General features: G+C 42.1%; 2 protein-coding genes across 2 annotated transcripts in view; both read right to left on the reverse strand.

The window, feature by feature from the left end:
• coch (coagulation factor C homolog, cochlin (Limulus polyphemus)) overlaps positions 1-523 on the reverse strand; it is an 8,533-nt gene extending 8,010 nt beyond the window's left edge. Inside the window, exon 1 of the mRNA XM_008314768.2 lies at positions 407-523. The gene's annotated coding sequence lies outside the window, so the exon portion shown is untranslated. The remainder of the gene's footprint in view (positions 1-406) is intronic.
• A 3,638-nt stretch (positions 524-4,161) lies between these two features.
• Positions 4,162-24,232, reverse strand: scfd1 (sec1 family domain containing 1). Its single transcript, XM_008314760.3, has 25 exons — positions 24,123-24,232; positions 23,279-23,349; positions 23,053-23,141; positions 22,875-22,965; positions 22,674-22,796; positions 22,377-22,464; positions 22,157-22,246; positions 21,854-21,909; positions 21,356-21,441; positions 21,152-21,251; positions 19,725-19,864; positions 19,531-19,621; positions 19,342-19,415; positions 18,189-18,270; positions 17,672-17,768; positions 16,697-16,767; positions 6,946-7,025; positions 6,784-6,846; positions 6,404-6,479; positions 6,255-6,308; positions 5,521-5,573; positions 5,371-5,404; positions 5,199-5,264; positions 4,722-4,790; positions 4,162-4,356 (listed from the first exon to the last, which is right to left on the reverse strand). The coding sequence occupies exons 1-25, from the start codon at positions 24,151-24,153 to the stop codon at positions 4,333-4,335; spliced, it is 1,899 nt and encodes a 632-aa protein (XP_008312982.1). The 5' UTR covers positions 24,154-24,232; the 3' UTR covers positions 4,162-4,332.
• Positions 24,233-24,534: the final 302 nt, after the last annotated feature.

Below are 24,534 nucleotides of genomic sequence, written 5' to 3' on the forward strand. Positions count from 1 at the left end.
GTCAGTACTTTGGTCAGTACTTTAGTCAGTACTTTGGTCAGTACTTTGGTCAGTACTTTGGTCAGTACTTTGGTCAGTACTTTGGTCAGTACTTTGAGTGACAAAGTCTGATAGTTACGCTTCTCTCTACACACATTAACTACCACTCAGTCAGTTCATTATTGGATTAACTAAGTGAGTTAGTTGGGTGTTAGGTTAGGTTTATCTACTGGTCAGTTGGTTAACCATTGTTTTAGTTAACTAGTTATCTAGTTAGTTGACCACTCAATCATTGAGTTTTGCAGTCTGTCAGTTATCTGCTCAATTAGTCCGTTAGTTAATGAGTTAGTTAAGGAGTTAGTAATCTAGTTAGTTAGTTAGCTGGTTTCAGTCTCTCAGCAGTTAGTCAGGTGCAGTCATCTCCTACCAGATGGTTTGTCCAGCAGACGTCTCAGAGCAAACTGTTTTAATTCCGATTAGACAGCAGAGAGAGAGAGAGAGAGAGAGAGAGAGAGATTTGATGATACTGAATCAGTGTCGATCGCCCAGTGAGAGGGAGGCTGCTCTATATAGTGTCACACACACACACACACACACCTTAGTGCTTACAGCTGTGACATCACATGAGTTGGGAGGGGCTTTGATGGCAGGTCACACTGTGAGAAAATGAGAGACAGAAGAAACAGAGATGAAGATGATGAAGATGATGAAGATGATGAAGAAGAGGACGACTGACATTTAAAAAGATAAATTATATATATTGTATAATAATTAGGGTTGCTCAATACTACCTTTTTACCGATATGTCAATATTGTCCAAACACTTAATTTCCAATTCCGTTATTAACTGATACTGATGCGTAGCAGTGGTGACCTGGTGGTTAACGAAGTTAAGCGCCACCTGCTGACTAAAGTGACGCATTCTGCGTACAATCCCCTGATTATCAATATAGATTGATATAATAAGCTAGCATGCTGCCATCTAGTGGCTAGAGGCTTGTTCATAATGTCCTGTGTTATGAAGGAGTTAACAGTTGGGCTGTGGGAGGGGGAGTGAGGAGGCGTGGGGCGAGCGTGTGTGTACGAGGAAGAGGGAGTGTGGAGAATGTGAGAGGAGGAAAAGGTGTTTTTGGAGAAGCTGGGTTGAGAGTTTAGAACACGTTACTGCAATTGTGTTTCAATAAAAGTTCCTCAGAACACTGAGGCATCTGACTGCTCTGTCGCCGGGGCAATAAACTATACACATCACTTGGCCAAACCCAGGCATCGTGTTATTGGGTTTTCATTATAACAAATTATGCTAATATCGGGCCGATATTATCGGTCGGCCGATGGTTATGAGGTCCATAATGGAGCGTGGTGGTAATGTTGTAAATGTGGGGGGAGGAGGGGGTGAAGATGGAGGGTGGGGGGAGAGGCAGGAGCTCTCAATATCACGATGTCTCCACAATGATCAGACCAGCAGACAGTTCTCCTTCAATTCACCACTGCACCACTGGTGCATGATGGGAATGGATTTGTTATTATTGTCACAGCAGCCCCGGCCTGTGAGGTCATTTCTTTGACCTTTCTGACTGGTAGCCACGGGACCATCAGCTGCTGGAGACTGTGGTTATTGTCTGGAGGTGGGCGGAGCTACGAGCGGCCACGGTAAAGTTACCTCTGTACCTGTGTGAAACGGCAGCAGGCAGGAATTTAACTTGGCCAGATCCCAGCATGCACCTGGTAAAATGAGGAGGGTGAAGAAAGTGTCTGAGGAAAGAATGTGAGAGAGGAGGAGACTGACGGAAGGTTAGAAAGTGAACGTGGTCCACAGAAAATGTTTACACAGAAATAACTAGAACCTTTTTATTTGTCCTCTTCGACATCTGAGCGACGTCTGGCAAATTAGAGAAGAAAATAAGCAGCATCACTACCTTTTCCACAAGAACTCACGTAGAAGTTCCAGGATGAAGTTCGCTCTGAAAACTCTAACCACAAGTCCTGGCTCCTGGCAACAGTGAAAATCCAGCTCAAAACAGAGACAATTCCGAAGTTTCCAGGGTAAAACTAAACATTAAAGTGGGAACAGTCCACAGGTCTGTTTGTTTACACATGGTTTTGTTGTGTTTGTTTGAATAAGGTTAAAATTGAAAAACATTTTTTTAGGATTTTGACCGTTATTGAATATATTTGAGTGTCCTGGAGTATACAGAGATCTTATTTCTAACTCATCCCAGACAGGACAAAACTAATGCTTGTGTTTGGTGAACCAGGGATATTACCAGAGCTGGTCGGTCTGATGAAGAGGAAGAGGAGATTAGAGCCCTTCTCTTGGTAAGAATCTAAGAGTGTGGATCTCCACAGGTTAAAGTGTTCACCAACGTCCTTCAGCGATCCTAAAAACAGACGGGTCTGCAGCAGAGCATCAGCTGGTGTCACGTTAGTGTGTTTGATTAGGCACAGCAGCCGCAGACAGACCAAGGCCGTCGTCCACGCTTCTGTTTTTATTTAAAAACTAAATGCCATAAATCCAGCTGGAGTCGACTACAGCTGTTGCCGTTTTGGTAAAACCCTCCTGTTTTTTGGCTAATGCTGCTTTTCATACCTTTGGCGCGGACACTTTGCTATTTACAATTTAGCTTAGCTGAGTGTTTATTTCTTTCTTCAGGCCTGGCACTGATTCTTGTTTTGCTCTAAGAACTTTACTGCAGAGTGAAGTTCTTAGAAACTTCTCTCTTCACTAATATGTGGCTAACTCCAGAGTTAACCACATATTATTAGCTCTGCGAGCTATTGGTGCTAAATATCAATCTTCTTTCTTCAGCAATTTTTTGCTCAGTTGTCAAGACACCGGCGTGAACTAATACCATACAATTCCATAACTTTTCTTTTTTCTTTTTTTCGGAAATGGTTTTGTTGAGGAGCTGAGTTTACGATTTGTTCGAGTCAAATTAGCCTCGTTCAGACCAGGCCTCCACCTGAGGGCCTCTACTTATGGATGCTCTGAATCTATGTCACTGCTTTCAAAACAGAAACCTGATCTTTGTGGGTCACTGAAGAAATGAGCTCAGCGCCCACACCACAGTCCACAGACAAAGTCAGTGACTGAGGCTCACAGTGACGTGGAAACTGTTGCCTCCCGTGGTCCAGGTCTTAAAGAAGATCGATCAGTGACCGTGGTTGATCGGTGATCAACAACTACTGCCTCGTTAGGTGAAATCAGTGATTTTCTCGTTGGGCAAAAAACTTGATTTGACTTTATCCCTGTCCCTCTTTCACCTCCTCTGTTCTCCATATGCACAGACCTTCGTTCCTGTAAGGAAACCACAGTCCGTGGCAGCAACTATGTCCCCTCCAAAGGCAGGGACTAAGTGGCTACTGTTGCAGGAATGTCAACCAGAACCTTGAGCCTTGTGTGTCGGCACCGCCACAATACAGTACGTGTGCTTCCCCCACCAGAAAGTTCTAGAAACTATACATGAACTTTGGAATGACCAGGAACCGTGGGAGTTGTCTCTTAACAACCTGTACAAATTACAGCGGACGGTTAAAGAAACATTTCCAACACAGGAAATTGTACGGACTACTGAGCTATTTTTTTCCAAAGAATAGTTCAGCCAATGAATGGACTGCACTTCAAAGAAAACTTTGGACGGACAGAGCAACAACGTCCAGGACATTTACAGAGACCTGAAGAAAAGAGGTCTGAGACGCTGGAAACTTTTTATAAAACACTGAGTGACTTTAATAAACTTCACAGATTTCTTTCACCGTTCTGTATAAACAGGAAATGATGAAACAAGTTGAATTTAAACTGTTTCTGGGACCAAGTCTGTTACCTTGATACAGTAGAATGCTGCTGTTGGAAACGTCAGTGACACCTGCAGGTCAGAGGTTATATGACCAACAAACAAACATATTTGATGCTTTGTTAATGAGTCATTAATAACCTCCACTTGACCTTTAACTGTTTCTCTGTAGGAAGCTGATTTGACTTCTCTGAAACGCTACAGTTCAATATTACCAACACGTGGACATAAACGTGGACGTCATACACAGATTAAAATACCTTGACAACATAATCCTCATGTCCACTTCTTTGGTGTTGGACAAGAGCGGCTGTGACTCACAGTGCCAGGCTCAGTGTGTGTGTGTGTGTGTGTGTGTGTGTGTGTGACAGAAGTTAACATGAGACTGCAGTAAGACTGAGACTTTATTAGTACTTTGAGGAAGACAGACAGAAACAACAAAGACATTATTAAATTTACACTTTTTATAAAATGATGAGAGAGAAAGAGAACCCGAGCAGTAGCTTTAGAGAGAGAGAGAGAGAGAGCGAGAGAGAGAGTTCACATGTTGTTGTTGTTGTCATCACTTTTGGCCCAGCTGTGAAAGCTGCAGAGAGGAAGAAGAGATAGCACTGTTAGCATCGTAGCATTAAAACACATGGATCAGTGATGGTACAGAAAAACATCTTAATGTGAACGGTACGTTAAATGAACAGGTGGACAAGTGGACAATCATTCCCTGACAATCTCTGTGGGTAAACATGTTCATCAGTGATACACACACCCAGCAGGTGGCAGTAAGAAAACCCAGAGTCTACCTGTTTCCATTCATTTATAAATGTATAAATAAACCCCACTGTTGGAGGTGACTGGTCACAGCAGGATTAGGACACTCTACATCATTTCTACATCATTTTCTTTTGACATTTTCCGACATCACTTCACATTTTACGACGATGATGTGATTCTTACCTGTTTGATGAACTGAGTGGCATTGAAGAGTTCACTACAGCCATAAATGACCTTCTTCCCCTGTTTGGACTGAACAAAGGACATCATCAACATCATCATCATCATCATCATCACCATCATCATTAACATCATCATCATCTTCATCTTCATCATCATCATCAACAAATCACAATAATCAGATAAACTTTTATGCTACATCAGCACAAAATAACACAGTATGTCTGTGTCACACTTCATCAACCTTGATGATGTTTTTAGCAGCAGTTTAGTAGTTTAGTATTTTTAGTTAGCTTAAACAGCAACTGTCAAAAGAATACAAACCGTATATATATATATATATATATACACAGTATGTGGATCATTGCTATTATTAACTGCTACATTAGAAGACTCATTATGACCTGCAGTGTTTACAGTAGCATTAGCACCTCTATATTAGCTTTAGCTGCAGGATTAGTACTGTAGATGTAAATGTACCTTTGCGTAGTCGGCCATGTTCTGGTATTCAATGTAGTTTCCTCCTCCCACCACAAAGACCACGGCCTAAACAACAACATCGGCAAATTACAATTAACTTCTGGTTTGATTGGCTCCATCATGGTGATGTCATCTCATCGTTTAACATTTTACTTTCAAACATGAAGCTCACCTCCTGAAACGGGTTCTTGTTCCTGGGAATAGAACTAATAAGGAGGGAAAAGTCACCATTTAATTCCAGCCCTGACCAGTGACATCATTAAAGGAATATTACAATTATACTGAAATAATCATCTGATTCAACTGGATGTGATTGTCATACCTCTCACTGCCTCGCAGCATCTTCGGGTCAAAGTACAGATAATCGTCAGTTTCCTGTAAATGAGGAAAGGAGGTCAAGGGTCAATACAACAGCAATTAACCACAATTAGCAATAACTTTTGGCTACTTTCACAAAATGAGGCAAATTGCGTCAACATTTAGCTGTTTATTTTTGCTAACGTCAATAATCTGTTAGCTACTTTTAGACACTTAGGCTCTATCTATGGCTAGCTAACTGTCGCAGGACTACGTTTTTATGCGTCCATAATTTTGGTCTAATATTGAATTATGACTAGACATAAAATACGAGGACCAGATCACAGCACTGGTCCACATTTTCCAGAACTTTTTGAAATATGCAGACCCAATAATAGATCATCTTCATCTTCATCAAACCGTATATATTGCAGCACACACACACACAGACAAACAGACCAACAGACACAGGACAATCTGATAGAGAGGGAATGTCCTTCTTCATCCTCCTCTTCTTCACCACTCTCACAACAACGGGATCTTTGTTGTTGGTCTGAAACTTCAGACACTGAGAAACTGCACAGACTGTGTGTGTGTGTGTGTGTGTGTGTGTGTGTGTGTGACACTGACAGTGAGAGCACAGTGCATGTGTGTTCATGTGTCAATAATGTGATGGTCTCTGCACAGACGGATCCTCCGGTCGTTACTGCACTGTTTTCAATCAGATTAAGACAATAATCTGAACCAGATTAAACTCACAGGGTGAGACTTCATCTCCATCAGGTTGTCCAGGATACGTGTGATTGGCAGGTTCTGGAAGACAGGTCAGAGGTCAGCAGTGAGGATGTGATGGTTCAGGTTCAAACGAAGCAGAGTTTGTAGAGGTTAACTGAAGGTGAGACACTCACGTGCTGTTTCAGAACTAGGTTCTTAACTCCCTCCATCACAAACTGAGAACCAGTGTTCATCACTCTGGAGAGGAGGCTGCAGACAGGAGGAGCAGGAGGAGCAGGAGGAGCAGGAGGAGCAGGAGGAGAGAGGAAAGGAGGAGGTTAAGAAGAGAGGAGGAAAACAGTAAAGGAGTAGGATGGAAAAAGGGAAGGAGGAGAAGAAGACAAGAGGAAAACAGAGCGAAAGGTAGAGGAAACGAGAGGAGGAGCAAGAAGGGGGAGGAAATAGCAGGAGGAGAGTGAAGAAGAGAGGAGGAGAACAGGGTGAGGATGGTGGTGTCGACACAAACCAAACAAAAACTCTTACATTCGAAAAACCTTAGTCAGTTCAAACGCACCCCATTGGTTTGACTCCACTGTTGCCATAGTTTGCTGGTGTGGCGGCCATCTTGGTGAAGGCCCTGGAAATGAAACATGACTCCCAATTAACCGCTCTCACTTATAAAGAGAGCCACAGCTGTGAGTTAAAACACTAAACCAAACTGTGAGGTCAAACTCACTTCCACTGTTTAATGTAGTTCAGAGGTGAAAGGTCACAGCCTGCATCCAGTAAGGCCTTCTTATACTGATCCAGGTCGGACTGAAAGACACAAACACAGAGAAGAAAAAAACAGGTATTAATAACTAATGTGCTCATGTATAACATGTATGTTTAAAGTCAGTGACGTCGACTTTAAATAATCACTGACAAACCTCATCTTAGAGTGATTCTCTGTTCTCTCTGTATCTAGAACAAACCCATCCACTCATTCTCAGCTGAAGTAAATTGTTTACATGTTGCCAGGCACCAGACGAGGCATCTTCCCTGCAGTCCCACAGAAGTGACCTTGAACACAACTGACACAGCAGACTTGAGCTGCTTTAGATTTCTGTCAAGATTCTGTTTTCTAAATGGTTCGAGTCTGTTCCTGCCATGTTTTCACAGAAACCCAGGCCGGACAAACGCAGAAAACGTGAGCTGTTGCTTTAGTGTTGCTATTTGTTTATAATTTGGATTTGGAAGTCGGCCAAAAGAGAGAAGAATGCCATAAAAAGGTTTTGAAAAAGAAAGGACACAGAGAAGGAGGGAAAGGAAAAGGAAGGAAAGAGGAGGGGTCGGTGTTTAGGTGACCTGAGGACAGGATTCCTCTCCCACACCAAAGTCCACAGAGAAAATGAGTGATTTTTATATCTAAAGACACAGGAATTGTTGACCACTGCTCTCTCCATCAGCAAAGACAACGTGTGTTTTTTGACATATTGGTATTTTGTATCTCTTAGATTTACTGTAGTGACATAAATTGGCCACACGAGGCGCACTATTCCAGAAAAACTCCTGTGTCTCATCGACATGGTGCAAAAATGTATGTGGGTTAGAGACATTAGTTACCCATTAGAAAAGTCTATGAGCTGACGGATTCTTCAGATGTTAGCATGTAGCTGCTAATCCACATTTTCATTGGCAAGTCTTATTTTATGAGGCTAAAATCAATGTCAAAATATGCAGCCCTTAGAGCCCATTCTTGTGTCTCATGCTGGTTTCATCAGCAGGGGGCGCTCACACTGCAGTCAGTGTTGACTATGTGTCAGAACATCACACAACCACAACTGAAAAACATGGCAATTAGGCACTAACCCGTAGAATATCAACAATCTCCAGTGTTGGTTGTCTGGTGTCGCCTGCATGACAGGCGTCAGATTCAGGTCCAGACACAGGGTGAGAGAATTACAGAAGGGTAACTGGATCTGAGTGTTTGACTGATTTGACCGAAGAATAACACACAAGAGAGGAGCTGTGATGGAATCACAGTGTGGAGCTGTCAGGACTTCAACACCAAAACTGCAGAGAAGGAACCAGAACTGATGTCAGTGTCCATAAATAACCCAGCAGGAGCAGGAGGAGCAGGAGCAGGAGGATGAGCAGGAGCAGGAGGAGCAGGAGGAGGAGGAGCAGCAGGAGCAGGAGGAGCGGGAGCAGGAGGAGGAGCAGGAGGAGCAGGAGGAGGAGCAGGAGGAGCAGGAGCAGGAGGAGCGGGAGCAGGAGGAGGAGCAGGAGGAGCGGGAGCAGGAGGAGGAGGAGGAGCAAGAGGAGGAGCGGGAGCAGGAGGAGGAGCAGGAGCAGGAGGAGGAGGAGCAGCAGGAGGAGGAGGAGGAGGAGCAGCAGGAGCAGGAGGAGGAGGAGGAGCAAGAGGAGGAGCGGGAGCAGGAGGAGGAGCAGGAGGAGCAGGAACAGGAGGAGGAGCAGGAGGAGGAGGAGCAGGAGCAGGAGGAGGAGGAGGAGAAGGAGGAGGAGGAGGAGGAGGAGCAGCAGGAGGAGGAGGAGGAGGAGCAGCAGGAGCAGGAGGAGGAGGAGCAGCAGGAGCAGGAGGAGGAGGAGCAGCAGGAGGAGGAGGAGGAGGAGGAGAAGGAGGAGGAGGAGGAGGAGAATGTGATGGAGCTCTCCAACATCGCCCGCTCCACCTCCTCCTCCTCCTCCTCCTCCTCCTTCTTCCACCTCTTGGCTGGTGCTCTGTTTGTACTGATGTTGAGGGATCTCTGAGTGAATAATTGAGACGGATTGTTCAAATGTTTTTTGCAGGTGTGGGAACCGAGCCGTCTCTGCCCACAGCGGCTGCTCAGAGTCTGGACCCACACCATCGACCCACTGCTTCTCAGGGTTTGGGCAAATTTTCAGCTTCTGAGTCACAATCCTGAAGGAAAACTTGTTCTTTTTCCTTGAAAATAAGGTTATGTGAGGTACCGAGTCAAAATCACTGTGGATGAATTCAAGCTTTAGCTTTTAGCTCAGAGACGCATGAACGGAGAGGAGCACAGAGACACATCTGTTTCTCCACCAACAATGGTGGACATGGCAACGCCATCACTCTAGAGAAGCTAGCATCTCAGGCTAACATCTGTTCAGCTAAAATGTCTACTACTCTCTGCAGTTCCAAGCATCACGTCAAACCCACTGTTAAAGCAACTGAAACATCAACAACATCTCAACAGTGTAGAGCAAACACACCAAAGTTTGAGGAAGGCCTTTTTTCACCAGCCACTAGTGGTGTATGATGGTACATCCATCTGCAGCAACACTGCCCTCTGTCTGTTAGTACTCCATGTTTATATCTGTTACAGTTGTCTGGACATTACTGGTTGGAAAAGATACCAAGAAGAGTGATAAAGGTGCCAGTTGGTGGCAGTAGAGCTCAGCTAAGTTAAAAACCTTAACCTTAACTTAGAAAACTGAAGTTTAATTTTTCTCAAGAATAAAACATTAAAAACATTTTTAGCTGTGGTGACAGAGGAGCTCATGGTTCAGTTGGATATGGGTATATGTGGATCAATTATTCTAAACTTCAAAGGGATGACATAAACTTTGTGATGGAGGAAGAATTTTTTGTATGAGTGTTTGGTTTGCAGTTTCTCGCCAACTAATGGTGAGATAAAGCAGTTAAATATTTTGAAGATCAGTATCAAAAGTAGGATTCTTTTTTTGAACCACCTCGGTTCAAACAAACTGAAGATGTGACGCACATTCAGTCTAAAAATTTGTTTTGGAAATGAATCCAGTCAAAGTCTCTGGCCCGACTGAAGTCCAGCTCCTGTTGTGTAATCAGGGTGCATGTACTGCTAGTCGGTGGACAACGCTGGTGTTTTTTCCACCAGCTTCACGCTTCTGTGCTGTCAGAACAGATTCTACAGCAAGTTTGATGTGGGTGGTTTTGCAGCTTGGACACAGTTTAGAACGTCTGCGTATGTTCTTTGGACCTTTGACTGAGACCAATTCTACATAATTAGACCTAAATCCACTTGTGGAAAATGTGGCTCTTGTTGGTGCCGACGCTCTCATCCTGCATTACACTTTACAAAACACTCAACACAATAACACAACACTTGAAAATACACTCAACCTATGTAAATATCATGGTATGGTAGCCTCGATAGGACAAAAAACCAAAACACACCCAGACGTGCGAGCTAGTTATTTCACCACAGTGCCAGAATATAATGATAAATGAAGAACACATTATTTGCTCATCACAGTATAGGATTAGGTAGATATATGGAGAGGTAGACTTTATTACCCAAGTCTTGTCTCAAGAGCGTAACATTTATTTTCCCAGTGTCCCTGCTGTCAGCCATATTTTCATTGAGGACCAGCTTCTGTATCGCTCATTGGTTCTAGCAGCAGGGGGTGCTCACAACACAGTGTGCTCAGTCAAAAACACCTGAACTCTCACATCTAACAGCCTCCAAATGTTTACAGAAACTGGGACCTAAAAACAGCAAACTCTAAAAGTTTCCTGACAAAATAAACCTGATCCAGCTGCGTTCCTTTTAATAGAAACTCAGAGCAGGAACTTGGCGCTTTGGCCCGTGGGTCTTTGTTCCATCGCCCGGTTCTAAATGAACTCATGAAGGTGGTGGAGCCAAGGAAGATGCTTCTCATGAAGCCTGGTCCAGAGCTCGGCTATTATTAATGAGGATTCATGTGGATGTGAAGACCTGAAAGCAGCTGTTCAAACCATTTCTACCGTCTGCAGCCAACCACTGCCGCTGATGTCAGTGTCCCCTGTGCTGCTTCAGTGCGGCAGTGACGGGAAGAACTGTCAGCAAGTCAACAATTCTTTGCTCATCCAAAGACACAAATCCGGAGAGTTGATTCTGGCGTAGGAGGGATAAAAAAAAAACACTAGTGTCAAGACTGATGCTTCACCTCCTGAGACGGAATTTGATGAATTGTTTCTTGGACGCCAGAATCATTCTCAGAAAAAAACAAAACACACCTGAAAGCAGTTTTCATCTTTTATTTTGGATCTTTTTTTTGTTAACTTTCTCTGCATTGCCTATACTGACAGACTGGAGTCGGGATTTTTTTTGAAAAATCTGAAGAAATGTTTTGCCACATGCTTAATCTTTAGTAACACACGCAGCGTTCTGTCCCTCCCTGAGTCTACGTCCTCCCGCTGCTGAACTCAACCAACTATTTTGTAAGAAATGTTTATGCATTTGGTCAGGAATCTGAGAAAACAGGGTGAACACCAACTTATTTTTAGTTTGAAAAGATCTATCTTCCATCTAGCATCGAGTCGATCAGTGTATTGTCATTATAGACAAGAATTTACTGTTAGCAAGCAACACAAGGATCAAAAAGCACCATATTTCAGGTTCTATAGTGAAGTGTTGGGTTTGCTTTCTCACGACAAAACAACACACTAGCATCACTGTCTTCTTTTATCGTGAAAGGAAAAAGCTGACTCTCAAAATGTAAAATGTAGCTGCGAGCAAAAATACCAGACACAACAGTTCAGCTACAGAGGACTCAGCTAAAATTCTTCATCATCTTAAATCGACAACATCATCAGAATATGTTCCACGGCTTCACAGTTAGTTGCTAGCATTGATAACGACACACACAGCTAAGTGCGGCCGCAGCTACGACTCTGACAAACGTGGTCACAGAGACCTCAGAACACCTCACTGAGAATGACATTCAACACCTTTTCTATAACTGTAATCCTTTTAAGCCTGGATTCTATAAAACCTTGAATCTGATACATTTTTATACTAAGGACTTTTGTCTCATTGTTATTTTAGAAGCTGCTTTGCCCCAAATCCCTTTGTCCCTCTTTAAGAGTAAGGGCACAAAGTCACAAAAGAAAATACACAATGACAATGTAACGTGACTAAAACACCATTTTGGTGACCTATGACCCCTGCTAGTGACAGTGTCAGTGCTCTGTTTGCTGTTCCGTCTTTTGGCTACAGAGAAGAATGGGAGCATTGTGGCATGCTGTGGTTTTAATTTCCTCATCCTCGGATCTTCTTATTTTGCTCAGTGTCCTGGTTTTAGTCGAATGTTGGAGTAAACACTGAACCACAGGAAGACCAGAGAAGGTTCCAGACCCCCCTTCCTATCCCCAAGTCCTCGTTTTCTTAAATCTGAGGTTTCATTTTGACAGCAATGAAATAGCTGTGGTAATAAATACTTAATAACCTCATCAGGACGACAGAGCTGCCCCCCCCGTCTGGAGAGTGGTCTTTGGTGCACTGATGTGAGGTGCAAACATACACTACGTTTAAATCACTCACACGTTCTACTCTCCCCGTTTGTCATCTGGCATCAATTTCTGACCCCGGGTTTTCAGTGTACTGACTTCAGAGGTGTTTGTAATCGACTCCTGCAGCCAAGTACACATTTTAAAAGTATTTACCAAGTCCTGGCAGACCGGCAGGACACAAGAAGAACATCAGTCTGGTAAAGAAAGACCCCGTTATAGTACCTCTAAAGCCGTACTTCTCAAATAGTGGGGTGGGGCCCCCCAAAGGGGGCGCTGTGAGGCGTCTGAGTGGCTTTCAATGGAATATGGCACGCTGGACATCAGTGTACCACTGATGTAACGCTTGAATGATAACAACCTCCAGTCACTAGGTGGCAGCAGCCCATACAGTGGTTTGTACAGATAAAAATATACATGTTATCAGGTTCTCAACAGTATTTTAATTTGCTGGGTGAGGGTCGGGGGGGCATGAAAACATTTCTCTCCCCGAGGGGGGGCATGACAGAAAATAATTGTGAACCCCCGCTCTCATGGGAGATTAATGATAGAAAAACTATTGAAACTACAGCACCAAAGCCCCTAGGCTAATATTTAGCACAGAGCATTTTTAGCAGTTGTTTCCTTGGTCAATTTGTGTCACAGAATAAATGGAATAAATGTTATAAATAAATAATAAATGAAACACATGGACTCAGTTACAGAGGCAGCAGTAAATCAAGAACTGCTGTGTGTGCTGATGAAAAATCATTGATTTTTATAACAGACTTCTGTGTGAGATATTAAATTAGATGTTTCTACATCTCAGAATGAGCAGTAAAATAGAAAATATTCATTTCAATACTGGGCTGAGAAAAATAATTTTACAATATGACTGTAATATTTCAAAATGGAAAACTCCAACCATGGTTTGAATCAATGAGTCTCCTACACTACACCTGTCCTTTTTCATGTCATGCATGAAAATCATGTACTTTTCTGCCTCTCCTGTCCACATCATACTGCATTCTTGTTTCTCTTTCTCTCTTTAAAACCCATGTGTTTTAGCCTCGACAAACCTAAACATAAATATGTTTGTTCAAAAGAGCAACCATTCACTTCTCGTTACCCAGGACTGGACCATCTACTGGGAGTAAAAAACGGTGCTCACATTTACTTCCGTCATCATTTACCTTTTTGAGAAGAAATCTTCTACGGTGACTAAAGATTACTGCTGTAACTGTACGCAGCTGTGACACATATCTATACGCATATGGTTTCAATTTCAAAGTTGCCAAACTAACTTTTTAAACCATCTCAGCAGACTTTTATAGATATTTAAGGGAAACCAGGGTCTGTCTGAAATAAAGGAAATCAAATTATTTGATCATAAATGTAAATCTATCACGCTTTAATGTGCCAAGACCATAAAAGTCCTTTTAAGTTCAGACTTCATTTCCAGGAAAAAGAACAAAATGCACACTTAGTTCCATTTCACTGGTCTGACTTAGCTCCACCCTCCATTTCTGCGTTTGTCCCGAGTAGAGAGTAACTATGAAATCAAACAGGATCTTCTGAAGACGATTTCTCTGGCGGTAAACTCCAAAGCAGTGGAATGTCAGTGTCACAGGACAATAAAGAGTGACACTTTTTATTGGATGTTCCACCATTCATTCCAACAGTTCTCCAGGGTGGACAAACATAATAGCAAAGCATCTGTAAAGTTGTGTATTTCAGGTTCAGGTGTTCTGAGAATGATAAACTGCTTTTTAGCCAAATCTTTACTCAAAGGCACGAAGCCCTGTGTATCTGTCCTTATGTTTATTAAACTCCAGCACAGTCTGCCAACCTTTACCCAAGTCTTGACTAGAAGCTACTAAATAATAAGGCTTAAAAATGTCATGAAAACTCTACTATGTAGATTTGCCAACAAAGGCCCAGTGCAGAGTACTGAAGGGCACAGGGAAGGTCATATTTCCCCTTCTACCTCTTTGGTAGAAGTAATCACTGAATCTGTTCAGATAAATCATTGTTTTACTCATGTTTTTCTGCTCAAATCGACTGTTTAACCTCCCAGAAGAAACACAACACAGCATCACTGTCTTCTTTTACGGACTGACCGAGGTAAGATCTAAAAAGGTTGCATCAGGGGCGATGTATTACAGCATCTGTTTCACACAATCTGAGACAAAGTCAAAAAAGGGAAAAAGAAATATTTTTAACGCCCTAATTTGACCTTTTGTTGAAGTTTGTGAGAAGACTCCTGTTTCAGACAGACAGACAGTGACAGCACTGATGAGACGTGGGATTTGGCCGTCGGATGCAGCTCCACACCACTAACTTTTTATGTCCATCACTAAAACAATTTACATGAACACAACAGAGTCCGAGACTAAGCTTAGCTCCAAACATTAAATATAAAAAAGTACAAGCACAAAGCGTTTCTGAATTATATATCACCAATAACTCGTTTGAAATGAAGTAATTTTTCTTCACTAAAATAACAACATGCCATTTTATTTTTAGTATAAACCTAAGGCCAAGAAAACGAATGAAGGAGACTTGTTTCCAACTGGTCCAGGTGCTCCTCATTATAAAATATAGTTGTGTTGACTCCAAAGTTGGTCACAAGATGCAAAGGGACTGAAAGATGTGTTAAAAAATGGAATGTAATAAGTGAGAGTTGGACAGGGACACAAATATCAGTCACTTGTGTCGACCTGGAAAAGACGGTTTGTGTTGAAATGAAGCGTGAAGGCAGAGCTGCACTCTGGCTGTCCTCTACCATCTCCCTTTGTCTTTGCTGTGGGATGATCTCATTCAATGGGGATTCAATGTTTTTTTTCTTCCGCTCAAATCATACATAGAGACGCCGTTGTCTTTGCCCTACGTTCTTCTGAGCCACTCGGGCCCATGTTTGACAGAACAACGGAAACTGAAGAGCCAAGACTTTAACTTTGGTTAACTGGTGCCGCAGCGGTTTGGTGACTCTTCACTGGTTATTTGACTCGGTTGAATGGATCAGTGGAGACAAAGACAATGAGAGACCATCAACACCAGAGCAGTGGTGGTTTGGAAACACTCAGCGGTTTGGGCCACTCCAGAGAAGCTAAATGGAAACAGGTTCCATGAAATACTTGGGTTTTAAAGCCAGGAAAGTCGGAAAACTAGTTCAACAGAGTAATTATTAGATTATGTGACAAATGTGAACACGTTTAATTGAAACTAACGCTGTAGTGAATGCTGGGAGGTATCGTCTCTGAACTGATTGGACGGTAAAATAAGATCCAGATGGAAATGATCAAATTATGATTGTCCTTCATCTTCATACAGCAGGAGAACTCTGCTTCAAGACAGTGCTGTTGTTTAAGGTCACAGCCACCTTTTGGTAAAAGTCCAATGACTGTCATGTTCTACCCTTAGTAACAACAACCCAGCCCAGGGCACATGTTCAGAGGTACATTTATGCCTCTTAACATTTGCTCAAAATACGATGGCAAATGCACTGCAACATGAACCAGTTAATCACATGACAACACTGTCACTGTTTTAACACAGTGGATGTGAAGAACAGCACGAGGCTCATCATACAGTCCTGCATCCATGTTTCTTTACATGCTGTTTTATTGATCATAAATTGGAAAAACATCTATATTATAATAATGTAATATTTGTTTTAGAATGTAAAAAAACATTAGTATTTTAATGTTTGACAATGGTTAGTATGCAAATTTGGGTGAAGGTGAGAAGTGATAGAAGCCACTGTTATTGAAGGATTTGTCTTAGAAAAGACAAGTTGTTGACAAAGTCTTTGATTAAAAACAGACTAAAGACAAGTTGTTGACAAAGTCTTTGAATAAAAACAGACTTCTGTCTGTGCTGAGATGTAAAAACAATCATTTTCTCTCTGGACTGTGGTGTGGGAGACAAAACCAATTAAAGGAGTTCCAATAACATAATATACAATGATATGGTCTCCCCTACACCTCTGCCTCATCTGAGTTGTTAAGATGTTAATGGTTCACACACGGCACCAATGCTAGTCACACAGAACCATGAAAAACATCTGCTATCGTCTGTAGCACCATAACAGATGAAAAGAATGAAGTCTTCAGTGGAGCAAATCTAATGTGTTTAAGGGCTTAAAGTTGACAACATGAAACCTAACAGCGTTTAAAAACCTCAAGAGGCCACTGTGTTCCCTGTATGGACCATGTGACTTGAACACAAAGAGCTGCGTGAGGTCTCCTACCTCTGAAGGTGCCTGCTGAGCTGTGATGTAGAAGATGAGGAACAGTCTCATTTTGTCCTCTGGTGTCCCAGCTGAGGACAGAAACACACACATGTTCACATTTAAAACACATGTCAACAAACACTGCTGCTAAGAAAAATTAAAATCTGAATTTCTTCTTTAGCCAACAGAAATATTCCATGACGTCAAAAACGTCAGCAACAGCAGAGCAAAACTAATTTCTCTCATTTCTTTTCCTGGGGCAACACATGGAGAGCCTTCTACAGATGCTGTGGCACTGCATGAATGATTGGATGTCAGTGTTATTCTGAGTTTATTAAATAACCGTCACCATGGTTTTAATACCTCTACAAACAAACCTAACCAGGCTAAATATAGGCACGTTGAGTGAGTGAGTTTGTATTATTTATTCAGGTGGATTTATGACCAATTCTATTCACAACAAAGCAGAGTGTAGGCTGGAAGTATTCTTAGAAACTAAACTATAGGCATTTAGTTTAGTTTAGATACAAAAATGAATCTGCTGTTTGAAAGCATCTCAGGCTTTGTGTTCAAAAACAAACCTTTTTCAAACCTCCAGAAAACAGGCCAAATTTTATAAGGAGTGTAAAATCTACACTGTACACTCACGGATGTCTGGAAATGTTTTTTGCACCTTTATTGAAAGGTTTGAAAAAAAATGCATTTTACTGTCATGAGGTGCAAAAAATACTTCAAAAGCATCAAATGTGAGGATTGAGATTAGACAAAGATTTGGACTAGTTAAGATCAGAGATGTTCAATGTTAACTTTTTGCTGATATCCCATTTGTTTCTTCCCAAAACTATATTAGAGCACTTTGCCAAAGCATTTGCCAAAACCCAGGCACTGCTTTATCAGGTTTTCATTATCGGAGGAAAAAACAGTAACAATTCTTTCATCATCCCTAGTTAAGGTGTTTAGTACGTGTGTGTGTGTGTGTGTGTGTGTTTGTACCATCTGGGTCAGTGATGATGTCCAACAGAGATTTGTCTAAAGTAGATTTGCTCATCAATTTCTCTTCATTTTCAAAGTAAACGTCCAGTTTACGGGTCTGAAAACAAAAACAAAAGAGATCATTTGTCACAAACCTGTTCCAATAAAAGTTGACAAAAGTATTCTCAGGGTTGCCTTAATCTAACCAGCTACTGTATATCTCAGCGTGGTTGATTAAAGTGTGATACTAAGTAACATAAACTGATGATTGTTGTGATGGTTCCCATCATATATTTTGTGCGACACGAGGAAGCAAAGGCAGGATGACTGAACAGTTGACTCAAACTGGTGGAAGATTTAATGGCAACATTTTAACTGGACTTTCTGTGAGGTGGAAACAGAGCAGCCATTGTAAACAAGAACCATTTAGTCCCTTCAAACTGGTTAATGGCACTGAAGTGTCCTGTTACTGTGGTGGAAACAGTACACATGAATGTCTGTGTGCCTGATCTACTTCCTGCCATGCTGACAGTCCTACCCTGATGTGGTCGATGACGGCAGTGAGGACAGTGGTGTGCAGATCAATCAGCCTCTTCTTCTCCAGCATGTCTGGCAAAGAACTGTGGAGGAAAAAACAACATTTAAGTCAGACTGCTTCAGCCCCGGTGTGGAAAATGAAAAAAGCAGACGACAGGGTCGCTTTGAGAGCGGGTAACATGGTTTCATGGTTACAGGTACAAAACAAAACAATTGGTGAATGCTGAAATGCAGAAATCTAATCAGATGTTCTCTGGCTCCAGACTCGTCCTCCTCTCACATTTCATGGAAATTCATACTTGAGATGTTATTGAGAAAAGATGGTGAGAGGCATTTGAGGATTTTCACTGAAAGGAAAATTTTTCAGAGCAGAAGCAGAAGTTACTTTAAAGGGAAGAGTTGGGTTTTTTGTTTTTTTTTTTTGTCATGGTGAAATGAGGTATGGACACGTAGTGTCACTTTTGGCCAGAAAATAAAAAGACTCTACGGCTAAAATCTACGTCACTGCAGGCCTACAACATGTCAGTAATGGGTTCACTGCTTCATCTCGCTGTTGGAGGGCCTTTAATGGTACGATACTGAAGTCTGGAAACTGCTCTCCTGTCCACACCAAAGTCCATAAAGAAAATGAGTGACTGCAGCTCACAAACACAGATGAGCTGCTGGTCTCCTGCTGCGGTGTGGGACCAGTTTGTCACTGCAGTAAAACCCTAATGAGGAATTTCAAACAGCAAAGACAAAAATAACACATTTAAACTTGGGGACACCGGCTGGGTCACATCTGAGGATACAGAAACGCTGATGTTCTCCATGGACCTTTGAGCAGAGAGTGAGTGTTACCAGAAGCATCTCTGTGCCCTGTGGCAGGAGTCTGTTCAACATCACAGACTTAGACGTACATTTTATGCAACAGCTGTAATGGGCCATATGGTGTTAAATGTTAAGAAGATCCCTGGTTCACTAGTTCAATCCCCGGTCCACCATTCTCTACTGAGTTTTCATATTCTCCCCATGTGAGAGTGGGGTTTCTGCAGGTAGAGGATCAGGCTGATTGAACACTGGGCATAAATGTGTGTGTGATCTTTTTAGGGCTGGGACTTAAATGTGACAACGTTCATTAAACTAACTGCAGACCAACAGTTCTGTTTCTGTACCTGACAGCAGAGGTGAGCTTGGCTGTGGTGTCTGACAGCATGCTGATGGCTCCATCATCTTCTCCCTCCAAACCCTGGACACCCACACAAATATACACACACATACACACACACAGAATAATGAATGCTGAATAACTATACCCCTGCACCCAAATTCACTGCGTGTGTATGTTTGTGTTCATCCCTCACCATGATAGTCTTCAGTCTTTTCACCTCGTCCTCCTGGGCTTTGTAAGTTTCTACTTCTTCCTGTACCGACTCTGCTACCTCTGGAAAAGGACTATAAAAAAAACAACTTTTTTTTCCCCCCAATCTTATGATAAACCTCGTTGCCCACATGGTTCAGTGACAAATCAAACCAAATCCAGTGAGTCCAGTCTCACCTGCCCTTGTGTTTCTGCCAGAACCTGTCCGCGGCGGTCAGGTCAAATGTCTTCCTGTTCTTTTTCTTCGGTCTGGCTCCGGCTGGCGGTGAGTCCGGCCCTGCACCCTCCTCCATCACTACCCTGTTCAGATGGTAGTCCTTGCAAGAAAAAATGTGACCAAGTCAAACCATGTGACCTTCACCACAGGAATTTGATGAGTGATAGTGTGACCTCCAAAGGGTCTTAAAAAACAATGATAATTAAATTGTGTTTAATGTGTAAAAAGCACACCAGCAGCTGTGAGGGTCTCTGCTGTAACTCTGTGACTTCAGCGTGTCAAATCTTTTGTTCAGACTGATCTCAGTGACGCAAATTAACCACATGGGGCAGCAGCACAGCAGTAGTTCCTGTGTCTCTATGATATAAACTCTACTTTGGTGTGGAGCAGACTTTACTCACATGAGTGGAATTCAGAAAGATTTGTGCTTTTCATTATTGAAAAAATATGAGTTTGTGTTTGACAATATCCTGTTGCTTTACCTTGAAAAAAGTAGAAGCACAGGTAGGAAATGACTTCTGATGAGATATTTATGTGTGTGTGTGTGTGTGTGTGTGTGTTACATAACACAACCATGTAACTCTGCATTCTTTTGCTGTTAGAATTACCTTCAGTGCTTTGCCAACTGACAGCACTCTGGCTTTGCATGAGCAACTGTGTGTGTGTGTGTGTGTATATGTGTGTGTGTTTCCCAAAAGTGCACAATGGGTCGAAGAAAAACACTCTTGTATTTCTTCTACCCTCCTGAGGAGTTTTTGACACAATGGATTCCTTTACGTCCTCACCCGTGTTGACCCTAAACCATTGTCTTAAAGGGACAGTTCTGAGTTTTTTGGAGTTGAATGAAGCAGTGAGTATTATCTTAGAGTTGACTCTGATGTCAGAACTATCATATAGTCATCTCTCTGTTAAATATAGGATAGGTATACTGACATATTTTCATCCAGCAGGAAACTCAAGCTTACAAAAATGTTTCATCTCCAACAACAAAGTATAGAAAAAGAAATCTGTGATTTAAGCCTATGTGGACACGGGAGCTGCTGCTTTACTGCTGCCTCATGTGGTGAGTCTTTGTCACTGCAGCATGTCTTAAAGGTTTTCAAATGCCAATGACACCATATTAGACATTTCATCTCAATGATGGCGGCAGAAGTCAATCATCAAAATCTGTGTGTTATGATGTAAAAACTGTGATTTTCTCAATGGGCTTTGGTATGGAAGAAAGAGCTGTTTATACACTTGACAGTTTGACAGTTGACAGAGCTGTAAAAAAATCCAAACTCTCACTTGAATTGCCAAGGTCAAAACATTTAGGCCAGTGTCTGTGTTTTTATTATTTCACCTTATTCCATTATTATTTCTTTAAAAAAAAAGTAAATTTTCTCACCAGGACGTCATGAATCAGTGCCTGATAGGTCCAGGAATGATGAAGGGGCGTGGCCATGTCCACATTACGATCTGCCAGAACAAATAGAGGTCTCTGGAAACTAAAAGAAAATGGTAAAAAAAAATATGGATCATGTGCTATTACACACAAAAACACTTGAGTAGGAAGCTTGTTATAAGCTTGTTCATTGGGTTGGAGTCTGACCTAAACTGTCCAGCCGTCATGTTGTCTCCAGTAAAGAGGCTGTTTCTGGCATCACGCAGGTTCTCACGCAGCTTTTTGTTCAATTTCTACAACACAGAGACACTGAACTGTAGGAGACTGAGACGTTTAACCAAAACAACCCGGTTGCAACCGGACCATGTTGTCTTCATCCAATCTTAAATTTAATGTTTTCATCCCATTAAATGTAAAATGGATTCAAATGGACCATCAGAACGGTAATACTGAGAGAATCTGGTAAATGGCACCAAAAAGTATCCGTGCCACGAACTTATTGACTTGGTCAGAAGTCAGTAGATTTTGAATGGATGTCTACGGGGCCAGAGTTCTTTGGCACAGGTCCCTGTTGGCCAGCAGTGGAATTGCATCTTTGGAGGATGCCAAAATGAGACACAGATGGGTTGCAAATACCTAAACAAATAGTGCCAAGACAATGACTCATTATTAAAGGTGTGGAGAGAACTGTGAGAGAAAACTCACCCCAGCGACCATCTCAGCAGCATTTCCTCGAGGACAGCGTATGATCGGCACCGCACCTGGTCATGTGACAGTCAATGTTTTACTATATATTTGTCTTTCAAAAACAAAGAAGTCATTCATAGTGGTTATGAGATGTGCTGCTAAAAATAGAAAATATAAAACATCATAAACAGCAAAGGCAGCATAGTTTTGGTCCTGTTAAAGTCAATGCTGACATCTACTGGTCAGTTGCATTATTGCTATTCATTTGCTATTCATTTGTAACATGCATTAAAAGTAGACACAGAACCACAAGAAGCTCACCTAGAGTGACGAAGAAGCAGAAGAGACTATCAACAATGGTGTCCATGATGGCCTCCATGTCTGTGTCCAGGATGTCTGCTTTGTTGATGGCTGCACAGGAGAGACAAATTAGGCACAAAAGAGAGGAGACACGAAGAGACGGGAACCTGGTCATGTCACATTCAATTAGTTTGATTTTGGTAAATTAAAAAAAAAAATGTAAAGATGTGACATGTGTTACCATGGTAGGAGATGAGCTCCTTGTTCTGGTGACACAGAATAAACATGTCGTCTTCCAGAGTGATGAAGTTCAAGTACTGGTCAAACACCTGACAAACACATACACAAGACAAACAACCTGAGGCTCATGGACATATTCATAGACACAAGCACCAAAGAAGCAGAGAAAAGATGACGATGCCCTCCGTTTGGAGAATTTGCAAACCCTCAGTAATCTTCATATTGTACATTTCTTATCCATTACTGTACATATGATTATAGCTCACAGCAGTGAAAAGATGAATGTAACCATGGTTACCTTGGTAACTTGGCTGACTGCATTTGAAGCCAGTGCTGCGCTGGCAATGTCCTCCAGCTTACTTCTGCTGATGGCTGAGATGAAGTTCAGGTAATAAGACTCATACAGCTGGTTCCTCAGGTCCTGTACCAACACACACACACACACAGAGGGTTCAGAGGCTTGTGCAGGAAATCATGGCACACTGAGGACCGATTTTACCTGGCATATCCTGTCAATGTTCTCCTCTGTGGGCATGACAAAGTAGATGGCTGGTACATCTGGAATAGGGTCTCTGTCTGAGTGAAGCAGACTAAAAACACATACGCAGAATGATAATGTTATTGATCAGCAGTCATTGGTTTTATCAGTTTGCTCAATCAGTGTGTTTGTCTCTCACAGGTGCAGAGTGATGCCCATGTCTCTCAGCTCTTTGACAGATAACAGAGGGGAGATGATGTCCTGTCCAAACCGATCAAAGATCAACACCTGTGGGAATGCACAGACACACACTTTGATCCAGTTCCCATAAGAATACTGATTAATTAACCTGCGACCGGTTTGTGTTCTAATGCTGATACAGAACATTTAAGAACTCTGCGTGTGTCCGTGTGTGAAAGCATTACCTTCCACACTGGCTCGGCTGTTGTGTTCTTCAGAGGAGGAGCATTGAAGTTTAGCATCCGCTTTAAAGCGACTGAAGGTCCAAAACACAAAGCAGTGATAAATGTTGTGAGTGTGAAGCAACAACTTCTTCAACAGAAGCCTTATCTCGTTTTTCAACTGTTTCATCATTGATTTATTGTATATTGTGCTACTGCATGTTGTCATTGCAGTGTCCAATGTATGAGCCGACAGCGAGAGCTTTCCTTCTAGGTGATGTTGATCACAACGTCCACAGTCCTAACCATCTTGTACCAGGTCGAGGACCAGGACTATGTACGGTTGTACCTGACTTACACATACACTGCATTTACAAACTATGTCAACGCTGATTTACAGTGTAAATTCATCTAAGGACTATTGAGTGTGTCAGCGTAGTGAATACAGAGGGTTGTGGGAGAAATTATATTTTTTTCCAATACGTTTCGCATTTCTCATTTATTCACCGATAGCAGCAAGTTAGCTTTACCAGGCTAACATCTCTAAATGGATGCTAAAAGGTTAAACAGCTGTTTAGCTCCATTGGTTACTAGTCAATAGCATAATTACACAACTTGTTGTTGCCATAAACTAGTTATAGTTGCCAGAAGTGAAACCGAAAAACAGGTTTTACAGAACAGCTGGACCTTCGATTTGTTCACACTGTGAAGTGGTTAGTAAATTTATAAGCGGGTTAAAGGCCTGTCAGTCCGGGATAAACCGAGTTCTTTCAGACTCTGGCTCGTTTCTACTCCCGCAGCTCGTTGACAGTGTCGTTTAGTATAACGTAAGGCGTTAACGGAGGAATAACAAGTGAAAATGACAGACCTGTCTGCTTCTCCCTGACAGACGCCGCCATGTTGGATGTTGATGGTGATGACGATGCGCCCGATGACGTGGCGCACTCTGTGACGTCAAAGGAGAGGGACAGACAACAGACGTCCCAGTCCTTTAAATCTGCTCTTGTATAGAGAGCTCACCCTCTAAGAATAATACATACAGCCTATTTAAAAATATATACCTAGAGATACAAGTTTAATAAAAATATTAATAACTGAATACCTTATTCTTCCGACCATGGGGAAATTTATTGTGTCTTTCCCACCAACATAGGTTGCCACACGGGAGGCGCCAAAAACACGGGAGGCGCTCTACGAGAATAGAGTCATACGTTTACTATAATTAAGTCTTTGAGAATGAAGTGGTAAACTTAAAAGATTAAAGTAATTAGCATAGATGG

Source organism: Cynoglossus semilaevis, chromosome 1 (genome assembly GCF_000523025.1).
Source record: "Cynoglossus semilaevis isolate Cse_v1.0 chromosome 1, Cse_v1.0, whole genome shotgun sequence".
NCBI classification, from domain to species: Eukaryota; Metazoa; Chordata; class Actinopteri; order Pleuronectiformes; family Cynoglossidae; genus Cynoglossus; species Cynoglossus semilaevis.